The 26801-nt window shown below is 46.9% G+C and overlaps 1 protein-coding gene across 1 annotated transcript; it reads left to right on the top strand.

Annotated features, from left to right (window-relative positions):
* The first annotated feature begins 215 nt into the window (after positions 1-215).
* On the top strand, positions 216-26538 carry LOC146196237 (scoloptoxin SSD14-like). Its single transcript, XM_084596954.1, has 11 exons — positions 216-240; positions 1782-1974; positions 4931-5191; positions 8796-8918; positions 9360-9457; positions 10773-10962; positions 14542-14711; positions 15084-15358; positions 20231-20290; positions 20840-20956; positions 26377-26538. Exons 1-11 carry the CDS (start codon positions 216-218, stop codon positions 26536-26538), a joined length of 1674 nt encoding a protein of 557 aa, XP_084453080.1.
* Positions 26539-26801: the final 263 nt, after the last annotated feature.

Genomic DNA, 26801 nt, shown 5'->3' with positions numbered 1-26801 from the left:
TCAAATGTTAACCCTAGTTGAATTGCGAAAGCAACGGCGGAAGCTTCTTTTGCCTGCTACATTATTCCCCTATCACGCCCTATCAGTGTACGGTGCTACACTATTGGGGACACTTAAGCTCATCCTTTAACGAACAGCTGCATCACTTTTCGAAAATTTCGCGATATTCAAGGATTCGAATTTGCCTTCGTACCTGTATCGTCAATGACGCCATCATGCGCCCCTACCGGTCGCTGTGCGGTGCGGGCAAACCTGATAGCCGGAGCTATTTCAATTGCCAATTGCTCCATTTTATTTTTTTTTTTTTCAAATGATAACGCCAACTGCAAGATATAATCATTCGACCCCTCGAAGCTCTTCGAAATCTGAAACCGCCGAAGCTTCCCTTTAAGAGTATGATGCGAGAGAGTAATATGCTACCAGCCCGTATATAAAGTCACGCTTCAACCAAGCCGTATGGATGTGCCTGCATGTAGTAGGGGTAACGAGAATGCAAACGGTTCTGGCTGGCTGATCCTGATATCACCCTCCCATATGAAAGGAGCGACCCGAATTGAAAGCTGCTGCCCATGGCATAGGGGTAACGTGAATTTAATGTCATGGCAGACCGACTTTTTTTTTTTTATGAGAAGACCGTAGCTACGCCTCTTCACGGCGTAGCTGCGGCCTCCTCCTCTTCGTCGACCCGAAATGATGCCACGGTGAACAATTTTGAGCGAATGGAGACGCATGATCTGTGTCAAAATATGCAGCCCAAGGGAATTACTTCTAAGCCCCGTAACGGGGCTTGCGCATCTCCAGCGATCGCAATAGCGAATATGACAAAATATGTGCTCAGGAATGCAGACATTTATTTTTATTTATTTGCAAATACTCGGGCTGTTACAGGGCAAGCAATACGACTACAAGAGGTTGGACTGTCGGCTGCAAGGGAGGAAGACATGCACTTGCGGCTAACGGACAACATTAAGAGCCGGAGTTCGCTCCAGTTGCTTGAAGGCAATAGACTACACCACTTTAAGTTAAAGGCAGCCCCATTGATACCAGACGGCAAGCCTTCGAATAATAAAAAAATCTTGTTCTCGCCCTTCTCGTGCCTAGGCATTCCGGGAATATGTCCACGAGCCGCGATACAGGACTTAGAAGCAAATCCCTTGGCCTGTATATTTTTAACAAATACAGTATATACAGCGCGTCCAGTATGTAGTCAGGACGTCCCTGAGCTCCACTCATTGTCTACGGCACAGATATCGCCATACAGAGGCATCAGCCAACTGCTCTTGACACCCCGGCCATTGTAAGGTATAGGAGGAAGAAGAAGGAGCAACGACGGAAAGCAGCAAGCAGGAGATGATCATTTCTTGATATTTTGCTGCCGTTTTACCATGATGAGAAAACGGTATTTAGAGAAGCCGTTACAACAGCTGGGTCATAATTTGAGCAGCCAAATTTTATTATCGTTCGGTGCCACCATGCTTGGGTACAGCCAACGGCCTGTTTTTAATGCCATTCAAAACTTTTTAATAGAAACAAAACGTCTACCTTGCTAATATGCTTTGAATTTTTAATCTGTACATATAAATCTTAGTATTCTCCTACTGCATGCGTTAGTATTTACGCTTTTTTATTTTGTTTTTTCATAATTACATTTCCTTGTCTATTCCCTAGCATTTATTTCTATTCATTTTTGCGATGTAGTTATACATCTCAAAATCTAATATCTCTGCACCCCAATTCTTGGCCGATCCCCCTGTGTGTGTATGTGCCATCAAATTGAGAAGAAGAAGAAGATGATGATGAAGCAAGGACAGAAGGAAATGCAGAAGCCGCGCCACCACAACCGCCACCGAAGTCGTCCGAGGGCGTCGTCAGACCTGGCCTCGGGCACCACTTCTCCACTGTCGGAGACCGCTTCGCCAAAGAACGGGCCCGCTACGCCCGCTTCGCCCGCTACGCCCGCTTCCAACGCGTCCGGTACAGCAAGCCCTAGAAAATCAATCGCGAGCACACGGAGGTCGACCGGCTCGTACAGAGGCTTCAGCGACATTAGGTGCGCTCAACTCAATTCAAATCTTAATTTTTAAAATCTACTTGACATTCCACGAGGCTATTTTTAGTAAACAGTTACCAATTTGACTGGGCGGAGAAGCTTTCACTCGGCAATCAAGCAATCGATGTTTGCTGGAGTCAGACGCAATTATGCGCAATGTTGTCCCAAAAAAGCTCCAAGGGGGCATTGCACAGATATGGGAACATTCGTTGGGCCCAAAATCGAAATAATATTTAATACGTCAGCTATGTTGACATGTATTAACACCGTGCTCTACGCCGTCTTTGCGTAATTTACAGCGACATTGATGCTGCGCTGCGCAGTTAGCAAGACGGCAACGTGTTGACTCTGAGAGAATACATTGTTCTAGTCTATATAACGAAATGATTTATGAGCCTATAGCCTGATAAACTCAGACATTGTCAGCAAGGGGTGTAAACTCTTGCGGACCTAAAGGGGAGAACAGACAGGATGCGGTGGTCGTTTTCTGTAAATGGATGTGTATGGTAAGGACACACTGTTGTCCCCTTTTTATGTACTAATACTGCTTCGTTCAAACATGAACATGGCCTCTATGAATTTAAATGTGCCTCTGCGGACAAACAATTTTATGGAGGCTGTAAGAGAATTTCAGACGGGCTGAATGTTTAACGTTTTCAGAAAGTATTATAGCGCACATTAGCCCATTAGCGTCTGCCCTGTGTCCTTCTCTTCTGTGTTTGTTCGCTGTGTTCGCTATAACATCATCATCATCATCATCAGCCTGACTATACCTACTGCAGGGCGAAGGCCTCTCCCACTTTTCTCCACTTAACCCGGTTCTGTGCTAGGTGCATCCACTTGACCCCTGCGAACTTCTTAACCTCATCCGCCCACCTTAACCTCACCTTCTGCCGCCCCCTGCTATGCTTTCCTTCCCTTGAAATCCAGTTTGTTACCCTAAGCGACCATCGGTTATCCTCTCTTCGCACCACATGTCCTGCCCATGCCCATTTCTTCTTAATTTCCGCAAGAATGTCGGTAACGAGTTATTTCTCTGACCCACTCTGCACGCTTCCTATCTCTTAATGTTACCCCTACCATTTTTCGTTCCATAGCCCTCTGGGTTGTCCTCAACTTAAGCAGAACTCTCTTGGTTAGCCTCCACCTTTCAGCCCCATAGGTGAGTACAGGTAAGATGCAACTGTTGTATACTTTCCTCTTGAGCGATACCGGCAAGCTGCTAGTCATAATCTGCGAGTGCTTGCCAAATGCGCTCCATCCCAATCTTATTCGTCTTGTTTGCTATAACGCTTCCTGTAATTTTTACAGACAGGTATATGTGCATATTCTGCGAAACCGTAACGTCATGGCAGCCCTCCCCCATCCCCCGCCACTGGCCATTATGATCGATGGCCTAGAATGAGAGGAGGTGGGCGTTCGGCGTGAAAAACGCAATGATTGGTGTTAAAAACGCAATGATCGAACGTCCCACCTCCCCTGCTCCTCTGCCCTTACCTGTACACCTCCATATCCATGATTTGTTTCTGCACCCGACTTCTCTAGTTGGTTCATGCCAAGGTGAAAGCGTAGATGTCGTGTATCGTGTGCTGCGTTCTCTTGCTGTGTTTTCCCTAGCGGCCACGGGTGCTGCACTGCATCCGTCTGACTTTTCGAAGCACATAATGAACGGATAAATGGGGACAAAGACTTCGTTTTAATTGATTAAGGTCATTGCTATAAACGGGGGTGTGTGCGCACGTACTGAAAAAAAGATACTCGCGAAACGACCGCAGTTTTTGTCCGTAGTTTGGTTGGTTGGTTGGTTCACGGGAAGGGAAAGGCGCAGTATCTATCACACTTGCTCTGTGGACACCTGAACAGCGCCGTAGGGGAAGGGATGAGGGTGGGAGTGAAAGGGGAAAGAGAGAAGTGGGGAGCCGTAGTGGAGGGCTACGGAGTAATTTCGACCACCTGGGGATCTTTAACGTGTGCTGACATCGCACAGCACACGGACGCCTCTTCGTTTCGCCTCCATCGAAACGCAGCCGCCGAGGTCGGGTTCGAACCCGGGTATTCCGGACAGTAGTCGGGCGTCTTACCACTGCACCACCCAGGTCCTTAGTTTCACGCTATGTTTTTTTTTTTTTTCTCGTTTTAATTGATCAAGGTCACTGCCATGAATGGGAGTTTTTGTGCTCGTACTGAAAAACGATACTCGTGAAACGACTGCAGTTTTGTGTGCGCAGTTTCGCGCTATGTTTTATTTCTCTTGTAATTGTGCATCGCTGACTGTGAATCACTGCGTGGATTTTACATTCCCTAAGTAGGCAAATATTAACTGAATTCGGAACCGAAGTGGAACACAAACTATAGTGTCGATTACAGGCGTTAACTGGGAGTTGTGGTGCCAACACTACTATATTACATCGCCAGAGGCAAGAAAACACTGTACCAAATCACCACAATTCCTACTTTAATTCACTAAATGATCCCGCTCGATGTTCAAGATGGCGATCGAGAATGCCAGTGAGTGACCGAACAGCAATTATATTTCAGTTTCATTTTGGGGCTTAAATGAGGCATAAAAATGACCACTGTTCTATTACATAAGCAGTCATTACGTGGAAAAAAAATTTCAATGATATAGCATTTGCAGGTGTCAGGCGAATGACTCATCCGGCAAGCATATAGAGAAAATGCGTCCAAAAACTGCCTCGTCATAGCGATAGGTATCCGAGAGAGGCTGCGTAAGCGCTGCGGAATTCGCAGGGAGCAGTCGATTTGCACCAGGCGTGACGCTGTATCAATGGTTAAAGCGTTTGGCCGTGCGGAAGGCATTGTAGTTTAAATTTCCTCATCCGCTGCCCGCCTTTTTGGGTGTTTTCGTTCTGCTCTCAGCCGCCAGTGGAGTCGCTCCACCGCCCCGAAAGGTGATGAGCAGCTACAACCGGCGTGCAGCAATCGTGCCACCATAGCGGTCGTGTCACTGTTCCTGGTCATGGTAGCGGTGACGGTCGTGGCACTCATGGTGGCCAGCGCCCTCTCCAAGGTGCACTTCAGAGAAGGTCGCCAGCCGCGCTTCGTGTCTTCCACCGTCATGGGTATCTATCGAGACTGGGCTGCTGTGTCCAGTGCCAGCCATTGCACCGATGTCTCCAGGTAATCGCGACACAATGAACACCGAGAAAAGCAGCGAAAGGGATGATTGACACGGAAGTTTATATTTTAAACGTCGCAAGGCTTGGTGCAGTCTGGAATACGGCTGTAATGAGGGGCAGATATTAAGTTCAATCGCGAACAATTTATACTGTTTGTCTATTGGACATTGTTGTAAACAAGGAAGTAACTTAAAACCAGAGAGAAGAAAAAGTGAAAAAGGCCGGATGGTTGTCCTGTCTTAGATCTTTTTTTGCCCCCTCTTTACGTCACACTCCTGTTTTTAACAATAATTTCTATCACCTATGGCTGCGCTGACATCGCAAAGTAAATGGGCTTCTATTTTTCTTTCGCTTCCATCGAAATGCGGCCGCTGCGGCAAGGACTCGGTCCAGAGACCTTGAGACCAGCAGGCGAAGGCCATAGGCGCCGAGCCACTGCAACGGGCAAACTACTTAAAGCATCTAATGAGAAATGTTCACACTTCTGGCCTTTCTGGCCAAACGCATGACAGCTGGCACCTATCACAAGGTTTTTCTTCTATCATGCAATATACCCCTTGCGGTATGGCAGATATCTTGGAATATTCTACATATCTAATCATGTGAGCCTGACATTCGAGCCGAGGGGCAACAAGCCCATTATCCCATATGACTTCTCTGTACTCAAAGTTCGTAAAAATGAATATTATCTAGTTTACTTTTAATACTGCCTTGAATAAGTGATGTGAGTACAAACTGCAAGACAGCTATTAAATCCAGTTTGACAGGCTGACACAATCAAGTATACCCGTAAGAATTGCTTTCTTTTGTTACAGGTGAAAGGTTCAAAATTCTAAGCACGAAAAAGTGATCTGTCACCTGAGGTGCTCAAGTAAAACGAAATGTCACTCTTTCATAGATGCACCAAGGTTCCCATAGCCTTAAGAAAAATGGAAAGAAAGCAGGAGTAGACGCCGTTTTTTCTACACCTCAGTGCTTATATCAACTCGATGGAAAGGTAAGTGAAAAAGTAGAAGAGCGCTCTGGTTGCGACACGTGGCACAGGAAACCCTTAGCCCGGTCATGGCCAATCCCCCTTGTGGGTATGCGCAATTTTTATGAAGGCAGCCACAACCAACCCTTAGCGGCAAGCGCGAAGGTGTTGTCTATCCTGTTCCATTACCTTGCAGCTAGCCATATATCGGCCAAACAGGCCGTCGCATCAAATATGAAAGGCTAATAGAACATCGAAATGATTTACGAGAGACATCCCACAGGAACGTGTCATTTCATTGTCGAAACTGGGATCTCAAAAGCTACGCTGCCCGAAGATATAAAAAAGAAACAGTTTCGAAATAGAGGATGTCGACAAAAGTCTGAAGGCTGAAAGGTGAACGCGTAAGCGCATTCTCGGTTTCACTCTACGGTGTATTGTCTTTCTAGCTGGTTGTTTCTGGCGTCGCCATGGCTTTACAGATGAGTTTTTATTGCTATTGCATTCTTTGCTTCACCAACTGCCTTTTTTTCATTGTTGTGATTTGTCTATATATATTATATTCTTTATAACCTTTCAGTGTTTAATGCACGCCATCTTTTCTGTTCAGCCATGCTGCTTCCCCTTAGTTACTCATGTGCATTTTCTCTCTTTTTTTCTTCCTTTATGTACTCAATCATACCAACCACATTTTCATGCCTCTGTGCAATTCCACCTGTTAAGGACGGTTTGACCTTTTGTATTATATATGTTCTCGCTCGGTGTCAACATGACGGTGCTGTTGTGAAAAAAGTGGCCAAGGCACAACACCATGTTAGGAGTTGGCTTGTCGTAAACCAGCGTCTGCTTTGTTATCTATCACACTTTTCCGATTTTCCTCTCCCAGTTGGGCTTTTAACGATGAGTGAGCTTGGCTTGCGTTGCGGTGCATTTTTGAAGATCTTTTGTTGTATTACTTTTGACTTGTCACCCATTGGCGAGACGTGCGTCAAAATTTCGTAATCCTGCTGGGCATGGAATGCCGAGGCGGCATGCTGCTTTCAGTCGGTCACGCGATTCCTCTATGGGCTGCCGGCATGGCAGGCAAAGCGGCATGCAACCAAACAATCGGGCATTACGCCCAGCTCCAGGATTAGCGGCAGTCGGCGTGGCCTGTGCTTTACACGCACGCGGAAACTATCGTAAACTGCCGATTCGGTCCGACAAATGCCAATAATAAAGGGAACCACTGATGCTCGCGTGACATTACAAAAAAGGAGGAAATGTACAGCCGTCAGTACGTTTAACCAGAGCGCTCGACAGCGCGACCTTGTCTGACACCAGCGCCACGAAGCGTTGGCCGCTGGGGCCGAAACAATGCCACATTATATTTTCGGCAGCTGACGATAGCTGGAGCTCAGTTTCATATGAACTGTCTTTTACCGCCGGAGTGAGCACGCTGTTGACGGTACCATGTCGCCGCGTTTCGCTTATAGCTGCGGTCAAACAAGCTCACAGAAAACATGCTTGTCTCGGCAACCCGACATGGCTTGTGACTTCTCGTGCACCTTTCATATTTGGCCTCATAGCTGAAAAATGAAAGAACTGAAGTAAGAACTTTGCAATCAAAAAGTGAACCTATCAACCGGAACACTCGAGCGGAAACTCTACTACGCTGGGTTTTGCCAAGGTCACCGAGTATGATAATTTGACCGTCAGCCGGCGAGGCACTCGGGGTGTCATTATGTCATACTAAGATGGGCCTTGGTCATACTATGGGAGATGCGTAGCTACTACTGCTGCGCCGCTGGTGTCGCTACGCCACGCACCGAACTCTGGCTTGTCAACTGTGGCCATGTAACAAACCACGTGGCTCGCCGCTCTTTGGGTGTGCATCTCGCCATGGAGGAGAGTAGCCTTGCAGGGCTGTCTTCGGTGGCCTTGACAGCGGTTACTTTGTCGCGAAGGCGGCAGGCTGCTTCCGATCATCTGGAAGATATGGCTCGCCGAGATGCATGTCTAGGAAAGATGCACGAGGCTGAGCATGCTAGGATAGTAGATGAAAAAAAAAAGTACTTTAAGTCGTTACGCTTGGTTGTAGTTTTATGATTATGTAGTTTTCGCTTTGCCTACTTAGTTTAGAGGGCAGTTCAAAAGAGTTAAAGCACAGAGTTTCTATTTGCTATCCGACTTTACAAACACCGCAGAACCGGGTTTGCTGTGCACTCCCGAGTCTTTCTTTCCAGAAGCAGCTTTTAGGCCAAACTTGAAAAATGGCGAAAAACAACTCATAGAATATTTCATTCCAGCTATCGTCAGCCACCGCGATCATACTGATGAATTGTCTCGGCTCTAGAGAGGCTGCCACTTCGTGTCACTGGTGTCAGGCCGTCACGCTGTCGAGCGCTCTCTCTCTTTCTTCGGGCTAAGCGGGCCGTAGACCGCTCACGGTGTGAGGAGCTGTTATTCTAGACTTGTAGTTTTGCCTGCCCTGCATCGCCTGCTTTATATTGAGCATAGCCTCCTCTATTAATGAAGCCATGTATCAACCCCCCCAAAAAAGAGGGTGATTTTTACCCGATCAAAAAAGCACACGATGGCTCCATAAAATTTTCGATGTACAGCAAATCGACTCTAGATGCTCGATACGCAGGAAGATGTTCGCCCTGAACGGCACGGTAGGTGATGCCGCGGTGGCCACCATGCTCTGCTTGTGCGTCGTGATGCCCCATCGGTGCGGACTGGGCGGAGGTTTCGTGGCCACCTACTACAACCGGTACAGAACGGACGCACTTATAGGCACAGCAGTCCGCGTGTCTTAATGCAGGTTGTAAAGCTAGGTGCTGAATTGATTGCGACGGGCAAAAGCTGCGCGCATGACACGAACGCAATGTAGGACATGGAGGAGTGCACGTCCAATGTTTTGCCTCGTTTTTAAGTCACCTACGCGTCCGTTCTATCTGTCCCTTTGCGACACCAGAATGCTTTAGCGTTCTCTTAAGCTTCGTGTATGCCCCATAGCGCGAAGTGAATACGCAAACTGTTGCAGATATGACCGTATATTGAACTTTTTTAAATGTATACAGTGCCGTTTACTTTTATGTCATAACCGGTGGAAGTTATTAAAAAGTGCACGCATGAGAGTGGATGCTTTTCGCTCGCGCTTAAGGAGTAGGTACGCGGCTGTAACTTTTCTCTTATAATTCTGTCGGTGTAGCAAGGAGAGGAATGCGACGGCTGTGTTGGCGATAACCAGGGCTCCCAGTTTGTCCTCGCCGGAGATGTACCGCGGCAACGTCAACGCGTCACTTGTCGGTGAGCCTGGTTATAGATGCGAAACCACTCAAATTCACTTACTCGTAAGGCGAGTGCCAGAAATGTTTTGTTGCCTGAAGTAAATTTTGTGAGGTATATTTAGCCACGAGTTTATAATTCAGTAAACAGAAAAATTTGTAACAAAGAAATTTTCTGTAGTACTATTCTGGTCCCTGTCGTGACAGCAGAAATGAGAGATAATAATAAAGAAAATGACACAGTTCAAAAGGGACATATGGAATACTGCGGCGGAAAAATGTTTCTTTTTTTTTTTTATGCGCCTCAACGAAAAAGCTTGATTAGCGTTTTTTTTTTTTTTTTTTTGGCACGATTATGTCGTCTGCTTCAGCTGGGGGCTAGGAAAACAGAACGATATACGTCAACTATAAGGCAGAAGAGGCAATGCTAGCGCTGTTTTTATTGCGAAAGCAATACTACGACAGCCAAAGCGAGGCCTCGGGTGGCCGAAGCTACTCCGTGAAGAGGCGCCGTGAAGAGGCGTAGCTACGATCTCCTTATAAAAAAAAAAAAAAAAAAAAAAAAATCAGCCTTCCATGAAATTTGAATTCACGTTACCCCTATGCCACGGGCATGAGCTGCCAACTCGGGTCCCTCCTTTAATAAGGGAGGGGGATATCGGAACCAGCCTGCCAGAACCGTTTGCATTCTCGTTACCCCTACGACACGCAGGCACGTCCACACCGCTTGGTTGAAGCGCGACTTTATATGTGGGCTGGTGGCTTACGCTCTCGCGTCATAACCTTAAAGGATGAGCTTAAGTGTCCCCAATAATGTAGCCCCTTAGACTGATAGGGCGTGATAGGGGAATAATGTAGCAGGCAAAAAGAAGCTTCCGCCGTTGCTTTCGAAATTGTCCTATGGTTAACCAGAGCTAAACCACAACTAATTTTTTTTTGTGACGAAATTTTGAAGAAACCCTTCACGTCTTTCAAGAGTGCTAATACATATTTTATTGGCGTAAGGCCACCTTCGGCCGTGGAGCACCAAAAACAATTTAACCTGATTTTTAAATCATGAAATGACAGGTTTTATATGTCATTCTGGTCAGTCTGAAGGACGTGAAAGTGTAACACGTTAGATGCGGCACGTACGGTTCCAGATAATTACTAGGTTCTGAATACAAGCAGGTCGGCTTAGGTATATCTGGACGAGCTCAGGTCGTCGATATAATGCATTTAAGCTGCACAAAAGAGTATGCTCAGGATGAACTTATTCGTTCATAATTTGACAATGTACGACAGAATTTAGCAGTCATGATCAGACATCTTCCGTGAAACAAGGAATGCGGGCGCAGGTGCACGTTCCGTGGCCACCTTTGGCGAGCTGAAGGGCTACGAGCTGCTCCTCAATGTGACGGGCAGCCGAGTGGCTTGGCGGGCGCTTTTCGAGGACGCCATTTTACTTGCCGAGCAAGGCGTCCCAGTATACGGACAACTTGCCCACGACATTGCTGTGGTGGCAGAGGACCCGGACAGCAGCGCCAGGTTTGCTAGCACGGTGTTGCTAGCACGGTGTTGCTACCACTGCCCTCCATCGCAGGGAGAAAATTTTCCGAGATCACTGAAATATGCACTGGAGAAAGCGGAAGCTGTTGTCCGCGAGTTGTGTCTGCGGAATTCCGCGAGTGACGGATACTGCGTCTTACCTTTCCTGTAAACCGAGTATAGAACGCCGGTGAATTTTAATGCATTCAACGGAAAGCTGGTTGTGTTCGACAAGGGGCGCGCGATGTACCGTGTGCAGCAGCAATGCTCAAGCTTTCGTATTTCTGCACTGCAGGTTCTGCAGTGCTCTCGGAATTTTTCATACTGCAGTTGGTTGATTACCTCTCTTTATAGACTTTCTAACCATTCCCAACCATTTGTGCACGAAAATCACGCCCTTTCCCGCTCGTTCACGTTAAAACATTGCAAATTTCCCGTCACCGGAAGTCAGGCCTACGTAAGCGGATTTCGAGTACCATGCGACCCCTCTGAACGTCGACATTGACCCTCCTGGGTATTTTAACGTATGATTGCCTTAATTGGCTCTATATAAATAATTAAATAATCTACATGCACCTCCCGATTTCCTACATGAGATTTTTGACGTTCTACCTGACGCATCCATTCTTTTTTTTTATAAACTCATTCATTCGAACGTAATCGCGGGGCCAGGATCATGATGACACGAAACCACGAACATATCCATACCATGCTTACGCATTAATAAATAGTCCATCTATACATATGAAAGGCATGATAATTCAAAATGTATCGTTATATGCCTCCTTCACCTCCAGAATACTGAGCTAGCTTTCGACATCGCACGACCGTCTCATAGGTGGCATGAATGCACAAATGACCATTACGCTTTAGGTCGGCAGTGAAACTCTAACTACGGAAGCTTTGGCTGTTTAGTGTTCAGGATGGTGGGTCAATTTTACCAGCTCTATCACATCAGTTTCGCTTCGACGGATTCAGGAGAAAGCTTGCAGTAGTTCAGAACTCTAGTCAGCTCAAGGTGTCGTTTTGAAGTAAAGCCCCGCAAAGCATTTATTAACACGCCAGCGCCACTCTCCAGCAATTTCGGTGCGTTGTGAGCGAAAATTAAAAAGCATGCCACTGGCGGGAGACAAGGCTCGGCACTGAATGGTTTGTTTGTGTGACGTCACAAAACCACATGACATGGCCGACTTGGCAGCAGCTACCTTTGATGTCAAAGACGCTCCCTCATATGCACCTTTCCAATAATTGGTCACTAGATGCCGCAATGATGCTCGCTGGACTGCTTTTTTTACTATTTGTGCTAGCACGGTGGAAACTGCAGTGGAGCTGGTTTTTCTGCACTCCAGAAAGGAGTTCCGACTTCTCACGCAGGCGCGTTCCTACAGCTTGGTTAAAGCTGGACTTTGTGTGCGGTTGCCTTGAAAATAACGTTGCAGCTCACGGCTGTATGATAAACACTATGCGTGAGACAATAGAGGCCCATATTAAGAAATTATAGATTAAGCGAACATATCAGTCAGCATACGGTATCGAGGATCCGGAAGCGGAGCCGAACACGGGATCATTAGCTCTTTTGCGTCTATCATTCCCTTTAATACGGAACTCAGCTGCCCGTATTTTTTTTGTACAGCACACGTAAATATTCTTAGCTGTTGTAGGAAGAACACGACGAAAGCTATATGCGACATATAATAAAGAAGCAAGAACAAATAATGCAGTTTAACGGTTCGAAACAACTTTAAAGGACAAACGCAAAACAAAGCCGCTGAGAATGACGATGTGCAAGGGTATCACTGAAATAAGGTCCGAACAGCTTCCGAAAATGAGTGAAAGCAACGCAAACTTGCTAATCTAGCCGTTGCGCCGCTCTCGATTCGACGCCAGAAATGCTGTAACTATAACATATAGCACTGCCCATCGAACTGTAAAATAGCTAGAGGGTGGACGGGTGAATAAGTTTGCGGGCTGCCAACTTCTTTAATAGGCGGATCATTTTTTCTAAGTGTGCGTGGAAAAGTTTCGCGTTTGCTCAATACCTAAAACCGGTTCTTTGAGATGCGTCCCATTTGCTTTTTGGAGACTACCCCACCACTTACAGCGTGTTGCACAATTGTATGCGTGCCGTAGATTGATTTTCCCAGCTAAACCACTGATTCCTTGCAGGTGAAATTTTGCACCGAAACGGCATTTGGTCGGCAGTATTGTTTTAGAGGCAAATTTGTTCGGTGTACTTGCCTGATTTGACCTCAGGAAGTCGGATGTTCTATAGTATACGGCGGCGGCGAAGCAACACGAGCCGCTTTCCCAGCGATGGCACCGGGGACGCCATCTTGTGCTGTTTACAACAACTTTCCGCCAAACAATATTCGCCTCTCGTTTCTTATGACAGAGTTGTGGCAAACAGCACAAGATTGCGCCACCGGTGCCATCACTGGGATAGGTACTTGTGTTGATTCGCCGCCGCTGTATACGATAGGAACATCCGACTTCTTGTGATCAAATCAGGTATGCCCCCGAATCAAATTCGGTATTAAAAATGCTGCTGGCCAAATGCTGTTTCTGTGCGAATTTTGAGCTACAAGGATTCAGCGGTTTAGCTGCGAAAAGCATTCTATGGCGCGCATATAATTGTGCAACACTTTGTATTCGCCTTAGCTTCGAAAGCACCACTAATTATTTGAAAGTACAATTAGGTTAGACACCAATTTTAGTAAATTTCGGGTGAATACATACTTTAAGCATCCAGTGCTTGAAACCATGCATGGGTGCAGCCCACCTAAATTTGGAGGTCACTACTGAGCTGGCCATACTCAAATTATTAAATTCCAGTTCTGTCAAATTCAGATTAGGCCAAATTTCGGGCGTCTGATGAGCCAGATTTCGGGAGTGGCCCATATAAATGTGGAAGGCAGTACTGAATTGGCCATATGTTGCTAAATTAGGTAGAGTGGTCTCCAAAAACTCGGATGGGGTGTATGTGAGAGAGCCGGTCTTAAGTATTAAGGAAACGCGAAACGCGTGGCTCTGCTGTTGAAAGACCACGGCAGCGTGCATTCCGGAAACGTCATGTCTTTTCACCATTTTCACAGTGCCTTCGTTTCGTTCGCTTCATCGAAAAAGGATATCTAAAGAGCGAAAGATAACGCAGGTCGCTAATGAAGCCGCTTCGCTACTTTGAATGCGACGCCAGAAATGCTGGTCAATTCACTGGTATACCACTCTGTATCCAACGGGAAAAAAGCTAGAGCGTGGACTGATGATTAAGTTGTGGGGTGATAAGGCAAATTGGGCATTGTCAGACAGCCTCTTTGACATATTAAGCAAATGCGAAACGTTTCCGCATACACCTAAAATTATGGTTCATCTCTTGGACAGCGGCAACGTGCTATTAAAATTGGCGTCCTTGCCGTTAACAACGTGTAGCAACTTTCGCCTCGAGCAGTCCTTAACTGCTGTTTTAAATGTCCATTTTTGAAGCTGCGAACCACAGGAAGAGATGTATTTCCAGTGAAACTTCTTGAAAGTTCCTCTTTAGAGTGTTACATAAGCGCTGCGATTTTTGCCTCCTTCTGACAGAAAGCCCTTGACCAACCCGCTTACAACGCACATCCTAAAAGAAGGCGAGCGGCTGCGAAACCGGAAGCTTGGCGAAATGCTCCGTCGGATTGGAGACAGCCCCAAGAGAGGCCGCTTCCTCGACACGGGTCCTGAGGTTAAAACGATTGTCGAGGAGCTCAGTGCCCTCGGTGAGAGAACCAAACTTGTATCCGCGCATATGAAAACGCTTTGCGTTAGCATATTCCCACAAGTGCCAGCCACTTCAGTTCAACTGTGATATATGTATGTTGATACTAGCGATCTTTGAAGCATTCGAAAGCCTTTCTGGAGAGATACGGGTTGTCCAAAATTAGCGGTTTTGTTTTTAGTTGTTTTTCAAGTGTAATCCCTCAAGCTTTATATCAAGAAAATCAAAGCGAAATAAGAACGAGACGTAGAGGACGAGACGTCCTGCTGTTAGACGCAGAGTTACTATGAATGGACGAGGAAACGAACGCGCCCCACTATGTGTGGCATGCAGCCCGGATGTTGCGTCTGGCTATGTTCATTGTCTTCCGCAGGTGGAGTTTTGACCGTGAAAGATTTCGAGTCTTTTAAGGTAGAGGCCACTGCCCCGCTTTCGGTGACGCTTTCTGCGGACCGGCGCCTGTTCACCACGCCTGCACCGACGTCTGGCGCCATGCTTGCCTTCGTAGTCCTGGTCATGGACACATTCCGACAGAAGCAGGACATTCCTGACAAAGAGCTGAGCGCTCACTGGCTGGTGGAAGCGCTGAAGTTTGCCTACGCCAGGCGGTACAAGCTGGGAGACCCTGATGATCCCGGTGTCAAAGAGGTTTGTCAAGATAGGTGGCTGGTAAAACCACCTGTCTGTTCACGAATTTCGCAATAAGTGGCGAATAGCCTAACGGTTTCCTCATTCCGACAATATTAGACAATTTTACTTCGCTATACGAACATGTTTGTTACTGGCCAGTAGATGGCGCGCGAGAGACAAAGCGTCGAGGGCATTTGTAACTGTCACTCTCGGGGAAGCCCGTGCACTGGCTGCACGGCAGTAAGGGGCTGCAAGGCGTGTCGGGTATCCGCAAACGAGCGCCGCTGTGCTGGGAAGGGTCGGTCAATGTAGCTCCAAGCAATATACCGGTGCCGATATACGTCGCTTCTTCCCTACGTCCTGTGCAAGCGATGACACGTTCCCCGCACGTCCTCTACACCCTTCCCCCGAAGTTGTGAAGTATATACATATATATATATATATATATATATATATATATATATATATATATATATATATATATATAATTATGTTAATAATTATGGTAATATTACGGTAATAATTATGGTAATTATGGTAATATATATACCAGATATCCAGCTAACTTGAATCAAGGGTTAAAATATAAACTATGCGAGGTAGCCCAGGGAAACCATTTGCATACAACTGCCAGTCGCTTTGCGCACCACAGGCAATTCTTTGTTTTGAAATTACCTAATTAGGTAATTATGGTAATTTTTATAATTCGCTTCTTCCCTACGTCCTGTGCAAGCGATGACACGTTTCCCGCGCGTCCTCTAAACCCTTCCCCCGAAGTTGTGAAGTATATATATATATATATATATATATATATATATATATATATATATATATATATATATATATATATATATATATATATATATATATAAAATTAACATAATTACCTAATTAGGTAATTTCAAAACAAAGAATTGCCTGTGGTGCGCAAAGCGACTGGCAGTTGTATGCAAATGGTTTCCCTGGGCTACCTCGCATAGTTTATATTTTAACCCTTGATTCAAGTTAGCTGGATATCTGGTATATATATTACCATAATGATTACCGTAATATTACCATACTTATTAACATAATTACCTAATTAGGTAATTATGTTATTTTTTATTATTTACTAAATAATGACTTAAGAGTATAAATGGGAATTGGAAAGTTGGAGAGCACCTTCAGAAACCCCTCTTCCATTCATTGCGATAAAGAAAGCGTTACGTATGTCCTTTTTTTCCAAGCTAGAAAGAAAGCCCGCGAAATACAAATACAATCACGTGACTAGTGCATTCGCAAGCAACGATTGTGGTGCTCTCAGTGGTGGTTTGATTGAACGAAATCAGCTGCGGCCGTGTTAAACGGAGTAGACCTGCGAAAACGTGTTTCGTTAAACCGCGTGACTGTTCCGTCAATCATGTGCTCATCCAAGAGCGATGCTTAGTGCTTTCCATTAATAATTAAATACCATATGCAAGCCACAGTCCAACCACAGCGATGCCATGTATAGTATGACGTGGCTATGGTTAGACTGTGGCTGTGCCTATGACGTTTAATTATTAATGCAAAATATTGGGCGTCGCCCCTGGATGAGCATATGAATGACGTAACAGTCACGCCGGATAGCGATAATGCATGCTTTTGCACATTAGAGTAATCTGACCTCAAGGTCGCGAGGTCCACAACATTCTCTTTGGAGCTCGTGCCTTACACGTCGCGGTCTAAACAGCGGGGGGTAATCCTTAGAAACAGCAAATAGAATAGTTATATAATTATGCAGCGTCACTTTATACCTAGCGCGCCAATCCATTCATATACTGTAATATAATCTTAAAACTGTCCCTAGTACGAACATTTGAGATGTCCTATAGACTGCAAGGTAATCGTGCTACAAGCAAGTGAACATTGTAAAACAGTTTTGTTGCTTATCCCGCTTTCTGTTTGCACAAAGCGCAGTCGATTGACAAGTCACTGAACGGGCTGCTGCGTGCCAGCGTCCCCGAGTCGGCGGTCCGCAACTGGATCGGGGAAAGGGCCCACGAAAAGACTAGCTATTACGGCTGGGAGCGGCCTTCTGCGGACGATCACGGCTCAGGGCAGATGTGCGTAGTGAGCCCCGACGGCGACGCACTCTGCCTGGTTAGCAGCCTGAACATGCCGTAAGTGACGGCGGTCTTCCGTGCCTTCTTGACTAGGCCTGCGTTTGTAGCGTGCTTAACAGCTGCATTTGGCCCCATAATGGAAATATCTACGTACAACGGTTATTGCTGATATCCGCATTTTTCGAACAGTGATAACACCGCCGGCCTTTCTTATCGCCATCTTTTCGCTCCGTTGGGAGATGGAGATGAGTATGTGTTTGCTGCAACTAGCGCGCACCGATAGTGATGTCGCTTCTTCTTCTTCTTCTTCTTTGCACTTACATCTTCATCTTCACAAATGAATGAAAAATGTAGGTCCCCAAGAAGGGTCTTTGAAACGACGAACTTCGTATTGCTGGAAGAAAGAAACTTGATATACAGTCAATCCATTCGTACGTACATTTAAGAGTAATGAAGAAGCCTCATAGGAAACTTAGCACCACTGAGAGGGAGGCAAAACAGATTTCGAGCGATAAGATGTGCATGGAATCTAATTTAAGAAAGAGCCTGGGATAAGAGTAAACTAGCTTGCAGAGACTCCTGAAGCATGTTTGAATGAAAAGACAGGACTTTAAATTGAATGCATAGATTTGAATGATTTATATTCATATTATTTATTTTATGTTCTTTTAATCCGTATGAAACCTAAACTTCATTGATGGGTATAAAAAATATGCACGCATTTGTTCTCGACTGCATTAAAATGTTTGTGCATTCTGTAATGATAATTATGAACGCAGATCACTCACTCAACAGCTTGTGATGGAATGTCATTTGTTCAGGTTACGATAATAAATTGCTTTACGATTAGCTATAACGCCAACTAGTTCAGTCAAACTGTGCTTTACACCTTTAACGTGTTAGAAATGAAGCGTTTGTCGGAAATAAGTCAGAAAACTGTTGAGGGGAGGGGGCGCAGTCTCTATGAATAAATGTGGATTACGAGCATACCCCTTCTGCTCTCCCTCCCCCCTTGCTGGGGAGTTCCTGATAGCTTGAATTTAGAGCAATAAATGGACAAACTACCTAATAATTAGAACGGACAGCCTGGGGTGTACTACCGCGACACACTAAATACAACGGAAGTGGGAGTTGCAGCAGGGTGAAATGGGGGTAGAGGAATTTATCATCATCATCATCGGCAGCAGGACTCTATCATGCAATGGGAAGGCCTGTTCCATAATACCCAAATAATCTGGTCCTGCACTAGCTGCACCCACTTGACCACTGCGAACTTATCAATCCCATCTGCCAACCTATCCTTCTGCCGCCCCTTGCTAGGCTTTCCTTCACTTAGTATCAAATTTATTATCCTTTTCGATCATAGGTTATCCTCTCTTCACACTACATGCCCTGTCCGCGCCTACGTCTTCTTGATTTCCAGTAGAACGTAATTAACCCCAGTTATTCCTCGGATCCATTCTGCACGCTTCCTATCTCTTAACGTTACACCTACCTTAAACTTTTCAATTATACGTAATCAATGAATCGCAGATTACTGAGCTATTCTCCATCAACCCTTATCCATAACTTTCCTCTTTTGCATATTAATGTTTAGGCTTACCTTCCTGCTTTTTTTGTCTAGGTCATTAACCATTCTTTGCAATTTGTTCCTTGACTTACTTCGCAAAGCAATGTCATCAATGAATTGCAGATTACTGAGCTATTCTCTATCAACCCTTATCCATAACTGCTCCCATTTCAAGACTGAATACTTCTAACCAACTTGTGGACAATCCTGGAGAGATCATGTGTCCTCGCTTAACACCTTTGATTATGGGAATATTATTACTTTCTTTGCGTATAACTATGGGTGTTATGTACTATATACCTTATTCACGTGACGTAATTGCGGCTCTACTGTCAAAGTTGGAATGCAACATCAGCGAGGAAGAGAGAGGCTATCTATGATGTTTGGTGACGCCGGCATCGTTGAAATTCGAGCTCTGGTTTCATTACAGGACGGCGTAGTAAACTGTGTCGAATGTCGGACAAGCTGGCGACGTGCAGCAGGGAGGAGTCGAATTACCCAAATTTTACAGCGGCCGGCAGATGGGCACCGAGGCGACTGCTTTGATATTACTTTTCGCTGCTTTTACTTTGAAACCAAGCGACGTTATAACGGCTGCTGCGGTACAGGGTAGCCACAACTGTCGCCGGCTAAATCTGATAGGGAACAGGGTATATAGATATCTTCAGTACGTTCATATATGACTCATCTACACAGTGATTTAGCAATAGCGGCATTACTTCTGAGGTTTACTGAGACAAATGCTTGGTCGTAATCAATAAAAGCAATATTTAAAGAATTTTTATGGCCCGAGAAATTTTCGATCACGTGGTTTGTAGTATGGTTATGGCTGATGGTAGAGTGTCGTTTCCGAAAACCTGTTAGATCATTCGGTTGTTTCAAGCCTAAGGTTGCCCTGGTTATATTAGCGATTGCTTTAATGGATACCATGGACATGAGGATATAAAGCTGATTGGTATGTTTTCAAGTCAATAGCGTCCTCTGTTTTATGAATTAAGAAAATGTTATCGTTCTTAAAAGGTCTCTGTATCTTCGAAGTCATCAGGCGTTGCATTTTTCTAGCACGATGTCACTACCATCCTTCAGCAAATCTGTAGTTACATGGCCTTCCTCTGCTGGCGCTGCACATAATTATTAAAAGAGGTTTCATGCTTTGCGTCCCGCGCAGTGCGCCTGGCTGGGCAGATAGTGATGACGGAACCTTTGTTTCAAATAGCCACTTTGTACACTACGCAGATTCGGAGCCCGGCTCCGATCCGAGGCAACGGGATTGTGGTGCAACAACTACATGAACACGTTTGCGATGCCGAACGATGATAGCTCCGGAACCTTGCCACCAAGTGAGAACAATTACATCCACGCCGGATTACGGCCCGCCTCGTCGTTCGCTCCAGCCATAGTGACTGACGCCGCAGGGGACGTTGTGCTCGCCGCTAGCGCTACCGGCGGACGGCTGATCGTGTCCTCCCTGGCACAGGTACTGCTTTGATCCCTCAGGAATCTATACAGGATGCGATCTTTATACTGGGAGTCCGCATCTGTAACGAAGGCTAGAGATGAAATTGCAAAATACTGTCGCATTCGTTTGGAAGAAAGATCAAGAAAATGTGTTGAAGGTGAGAACTTTTGTGTCAGTTGCTTGTCGAGGGATCCCGGTTAGAGCTCATTACGAACATACGTAAGGTTGAGGGGAGCTCTCTCCACCTGCCACCGAGAAAGGTCATTTATGCAAGAGCCCTTCGATGATTGAGTTTGTAGATACAGTAGGGCGACATTCCTCGTCACTTTATAATGATGGCAAAACAACGCATGCAGAGAATATGCTCTTAAACATTCTCTTCACAGGTGATCGTGCGAAGCCTGTGGATGGGTTACACAGTGAAAGAGGCCATCGACGCCGGCCGCCTGCACAACCAGCTCTATCCCGACAACGTAGTGCAGTACGAGAATACAACTTACAAGGTTCGAAACTTTCCACTCGAGTTGAGTTATTTTCTAAAGGTAATAGAAAAAGCTTTCGAGGTATAACCCATCCGTTTTTAGGAACACCTCTATATACATATCTGTGCTCGTCTAGACAATGCTTCCTGTCATATGATTTGTATCGTATGATTTCAATTCATTCAAGTCAATTTCAGATTTAGCGTCGCTGCGGAGTTCAAAGTTGTTTTCCGTGTAGGCGAGAAAATTTAACATGAATGTGTGCCTTTACGCTTTTGTAATAAAGCATGACTGATAATAAAATAACTGGTAATGCGAAATTAGAGAACAGCTCTGCAGTGATTTTAGCTTCCCTACTTGCTGTGCTAAAGAGTCTTACAGACATGGTATATATATATATATATATATATATATATATATATATATATATATATATATATATATATATTTCTACTGACGTTGTTTCGCCAGTTCTTCATTGCTATAAAAGCGGCGCTGTCATGACACTTGCCGGCGACGCCGTCATGTTTCGGCTGAGCTTCTTTCAAACGGTTCGTAGGCGACCAAGGATCCTTTGTCATCTGCGCTGACGCTTTTAACTGCGGATTTCAATACATTGTTACTTAGCGGTATTCGCTGGTTGTGCTCAAGAAGACGATGAAGTGCGACAGCCTGCCTTAAAACGACGACGCTGAGGGAGGAGAGATCCGAGGTGCCATCAACGTTAGTTGCACGGACTGCTGTCGCTTGTGGATATTCCCCGTAACGTCTCTTGGTGGAGGTGAATCCATTCGATCCCCTGTGAGAAGCTGGACCTCCGCAGAGGCCGCCACAGCGGTACCACGACAATGTCTACCGACGCCGCTCCCTCTATGGTCGCCGCACCTGCTGTCGTCATGGCCCACCCCGGTGACCTCGGAACCTTCTGCGGGATCGACAACGTTAATTAGACGATTAGTTGGCCCTATACGAACGCGTCAGCAATTGGTGTGACTCCATTTTGGAGATCAGACAAAAATTCTTTGGCCTTAGGAATTTCGACCAAGACTGCACACATTACAAGGTCGCAATGGACTTCAGCTGATAACATAAAGCTCTACTCTTTTTTTTTTTTACTAGTATGTTGTGTGTGACTGAGTAGAAAGCCTTACTAAAACAGAAAAGTATGCCTGATGTTGGTTTCTATTCATTGAAGGTCTTGAAATGTGGATTTAATGGTTGGTTGGAACGTCTAGCGCTGGCAGTAATTCGGGCACAGCAGGATCGGATTACCAGCCGCAGGGCACAGACCAGCGATGGTGATGGCGATGCCGCAGCGTTGTTTCTTCTTCATCTTCTTTACATTTCCCGCGCGTGAAGAAGTCGCCATCCTGGCGACTCACGGAGAAGAGACAACCAGAGGGTTGTAATACGGCTTGAGGCGGCTAACATGGACAACCTCACGGCCGCGGCGGCGCTGGTCGGAAGAAGGGGTGACTGGCTCGATGATGTAGTTTACAGGGGATGTGCGTTCCAAGACGCGATAAGGTCCGTGGTATTTCGTTTCTAGTTTGCTGGTGGCAGGAACGCATAGCCAAACGAAGCTGTCGGCCAGGAACGTCGGAGCAGGGGTATCGCTATCATGCTGATCTTTGCGATAGCCTTGAGTGTTGGAGGTAAACGTGTCAGCTAGCTGACGGCATTCCTCAGCCTTCTGTACAATATCGGACAAAGCACTGTACTCAGAGGCATCTGGATGGTATGGCGAAATTGTGTCGAGAGTACAAGATGGTTCACGGCCGTATAAGAGAAAGAAGGGCGAAAAACCAGTTGTTGCTTGGGTGGCAGTGTTGTACGCGAATGTTACGAATGGCAGTACCTGGTCCCAGTTGGAGCTCCCAGATTCAGATGTAACATGAATTGCGAGCATGCCCCCAAGTGTACGGTTGAAACGCTCCGTGAGGTCGTTGGTTTGCGGGTGGTACGCGGTTGTAGCCCGATATATCGATTTGCAAGACAACAGGAGCTCTTGGACTACTTCGGAAAGAAAGACACGACCTCTATCGCTCAGTAGTTTGCGAGGGGCGCCGTGTCGAAGAATGAAGTGGTGCAGGAGAAAATGGGCTACCTCTCGGGCTGTCGCCGCGGGAAGTGCAGCAGTCTCCGGATAACGGGTCAGGTGGTCGACGGCGGCGATGACCCATCGATTACCGGCAGCACTGCATGGTCGCGGACCATAGAGGTCGATTCCCACGCGATCAAACGGGCGAGCTCGACACGGTAAAGGCTGGAGAGGGCCAGCGGGGTGGCGAGAAATCTTGCGTTGTTGACAGGCGGTACAAGAGCGAATGTAGCGACTTACGAAATTGTACATTCCCCGCCAGTAATACCTCTGACGAATTCGATCATCGGTTTTCAGGACGCCGGCATGAGCGCTTTGCGGGTCAGTGTGATGGTGGGCACAAACCTCGGAGCGGAGGTGGCGCGGAATGACAAGAAGCCATTTTCTGCCATCTGAGTTGTAGTTCTTTCGGTAGAGCAGGCCGTCCCGAATGGTAAAATGGGAGGCCTGTCGGCGGAGTGCCCGAGGATGCAGAGCCGCGGAAGTAGTGCCAAGGACATCTAGCAGGTTAGAAACCCAAGGATCTTGTCGTTGCTCGAAAGGCATTTCCTCAATGGTGAGTGCTGACAAAGAGGCTTGAGGAGGGGATGATGAGTTAGGTGAGCGCACCGGTGATCGAGAAAGAGCGTCGGCGTCAGAGTGCTTGCGGCCAGAGCGGTACACTACACGGATGTCGTATTCCTGAAGCCTGAGAGCCCAGCGCCCGAGACGGCCAGACGGATCCTTGAGAGACGAGAGCCAGCAGAGAGCGTGATGATCTGTAACTACCTCGAAGGAGTGGCCATATAAGTAAGGGCGGAACTTCGTTATAGCCCACACGATTGCTAAGCACTCCTTTTCGGTAACGGAGTAGTTGGTCTCGGCTTTGGTAAGAGCACGGTTTGCGTAGGCGACAACGTATTCGGAGAAGCCAGGCTTGCGCTGGGCGAGGACGGCGCCGAGGCCGACACCACTGGCATCGGTGTGAAGTTCTGTAGGTGCAGTAGGGTCGTAATGGCGAAGGATTGGCGGTGACGTCAGAACATTGCGCAGCGTCGCGAATGCATCATCGCAGGCTGGCGACCAAGAGGGGAGGTTAGGGGCGCCTTTCAAGAGCTGTGTAAGGGGGGCTATGATGGTCGCGAAATTGCGAACAAAACGACGAAAGTACGAGCAGAGGCCCACGAAGCTTCGCAGTTGTTTCAAAGTGGTCGGTTTCGGAAAGTCAGCAACGGCGCGGAGCTTCTCAGGATCAGGCATAACTCCATCTTTGCACACAACATGTCCGAGTATTGTGAGCTGGCGGACACCGAAGCGGCACTTTTTGAGGTTCAGTTGAAGACCGGTGCGGGTTAGGCAGGTGAAGACCTGGCGAAGTCGAGTCAGGTGGGTCGGGAAGTCTGTTGAAAAGACGACGATATCATCGAGGTAGCATAAACAAATGTTCCATTTCAGGCCGCGCAGTACAGTGTCCATCATTCTTTCAAATGTGGCTGGGGCGTTACAGAGTTCGAATGGCATAACATTAAATTCGTATAGTCCGTCTGGAGTAATAAAGGCGGTCTTAGGACGATCCGCCTCTGCCATGGGGACCTGCCAATACCCGGAGCGTGAATCGAGTGAGGAAAAGAATTCTGCGCCTTGCAAGCAGTCTAGGGCATCGTCGATTCGTGGGAGGGGGTACACATCGCGACGAGTGATTTTGTTGAGGCGGCGATAATCAACACAAAATCGTATGGAGCCATCCTTCTTTTTAAGTAGGACCACAGAAGACGACCATGGGCTACATGATTCTCTAATTACTCCGCGTTGCAGCATGTCATCGACTTGTTGGGCTATAACACGGCGCTCAGTCGGGGACACCCGATACGGCCGCTGATGGAGAGGTGGGTGAGCGCCAGTGTCGATGAGGTGGGAAACGGTCGTCGTGCGGCCCAAGGAAGATTGCGGAATGTCGAAGGAGGCGCAGAATTGGTGTAGAAGGTCAAAAAGTTGCTCGCGGTGGCGCGGGTCTAGAGCGCTGTCCACAGAATGGTCAAAAAGGTCCCACTGTAGCGGATCTGAAGCTACACGAGTTGGAGTCAAGGCGTCAACTTGCCAAAAAGGGAATGACACATCATCAAAGGCGAACAGAAGGTCCACGGGCTCGACGCGGCCGAGGCACTCCCCTTCGATCAACATAGCGGGAGACGGAAGAGGATTGGCTAACAGAAGTGTGCTAGCGCCGTTTTTCATGTCAATGACGGCAAACGGCAGCGGTAAGTGGCGGTGGCGGCAGACAACGTTAGAGGGCGCAAAGAGGACTGTCGCGGCGGTGGTAAAAGAGGCAGTGAGGGGAACCAGAACAGCGCTAACGGGTGGGATGGTTGTGTCATGTGCTACGAGGAGTTTGGTCGCAAAACGAGGACACGGCTCATGGAGCAGGGCATCTGACGGTGCATCACTCGATTCAATGAGCTCTACTTGAGGACTGGCGCAGTCAATGATATCATGATGCTGGGACAGGAAATCCCAGCCGAGAATGACGTCATGAGAACATGTGGGGAGAACGACGAATTCGATGATGTACAAGGCTGCAGCAATGACGACGCGAGCAGTGCAGATAGCTGTCGGCTGTATACTGTGAGCGGATGCGGTACGAAGCGATAGTCCCTCGAGAGGCGTAGTCACCTTTCGGATGAAGCGGCAGTGTTTTTGGCTGATAACTGATACAGCGGCACCGGTGTCGACGAGCGCATGAGTATGAACACGTTCAACGATGACAGGAATAACATTCGCGGGATTAAGACGAGGACTTTGAAATTCTGTCGAATACGCAGTTCGTGCCTTGCGAACTGCGGCGGTTAGTTTTCCGGCTGGGTAGCGGTACAGGGAGACCCAGCACCTCCACCAAGTGAAATGTGGATTTAATGGTTGGTTGGAACGTCTAACGCTGGCAGTAATTTGGGCACAGCAGGATCGGAATACCAGCCGCAGGGCACAGCTTCAGCGCGAGAGAGATGGGCGCCGGGACCGGCGATGGTGATGGCGATGCCGCAGCGTTGTTTTTTCTTCATCTTCTTTACAGTCTTTAAAATGGTGTTCGTAATTGAGAAAAGAGCGTGCTCTGGTTATTTATGTTTCTGAGAGCGATACGCCTTGTCAGTTATTAAGTTAGATTAACATTTATTAAAGAGAAAATAAAAATTCATAAAAATTGACATGCCCTTTCTTTTACCGCAGATATTTCCTAAGAAGATCCTTTCTGATAGCTCGTTGTATATGCCTTTTTGACCAACCATGTGCTATGCTAAAAGAGAAATTTGCTCCTATGCATGGCGGTAAGCTTGACGGCTGCATCGTTTATTCTTTGTTTCAACAGAATGTGCTGGCCGGTCTCGTGTGGCGCGGCCACAAGTTGGTGCGGTCTGCATGGCCAGGAACTGTGGTGGGCATCAAGCGGCGAAGCGAAGGCCTCTTCGAGGCCTGCCACGACTACCGCGACGGGTCCATTGCGTCGTCAGCCGGCGGCCGGCGAGGCTAAGGGACCGTACATACCAGAAATCTTCGGCACTGCTCCAAGAGCGCGCTGTCGGTAGTTGTGGCGTGCTGACGCAGTTATACTATTTTCCAACTGACACGTAGAACAGCTTCTCGCTGATATTATTTAATCTCGACGTGCTGGTACCAAATCTTTCTTTGTATAGTAAAACGTTTCATAATGCATACTTTGTGCAGTAAGCTTTGATGGATTGTCATAACAGTGTCAGCAGCGAGTCCCTCTAAGCAAAAACTGAATGCTCCCAC

This window comes from Amblyomma maculatum, chromosome 3 (genome assembly GCF_055883805.1).
Source record: "Amblyomma maculatum isolate TAMU_Amacu chromosome 3, ASM5588380v1, whole genome shotgun sequence".
Taxonomy (NCBI): domain Eukaryota; kingdom Metazoa; phylum Arthropoda; class Arachnida; order Ixodida; family Ixodidae; genus Amblyomma; species Amblyomma maculatum.
Note: the sequence above shows the minus strand (reverse complement) of the source record. Positions and strands in the feature narration are given on the sequence as shown.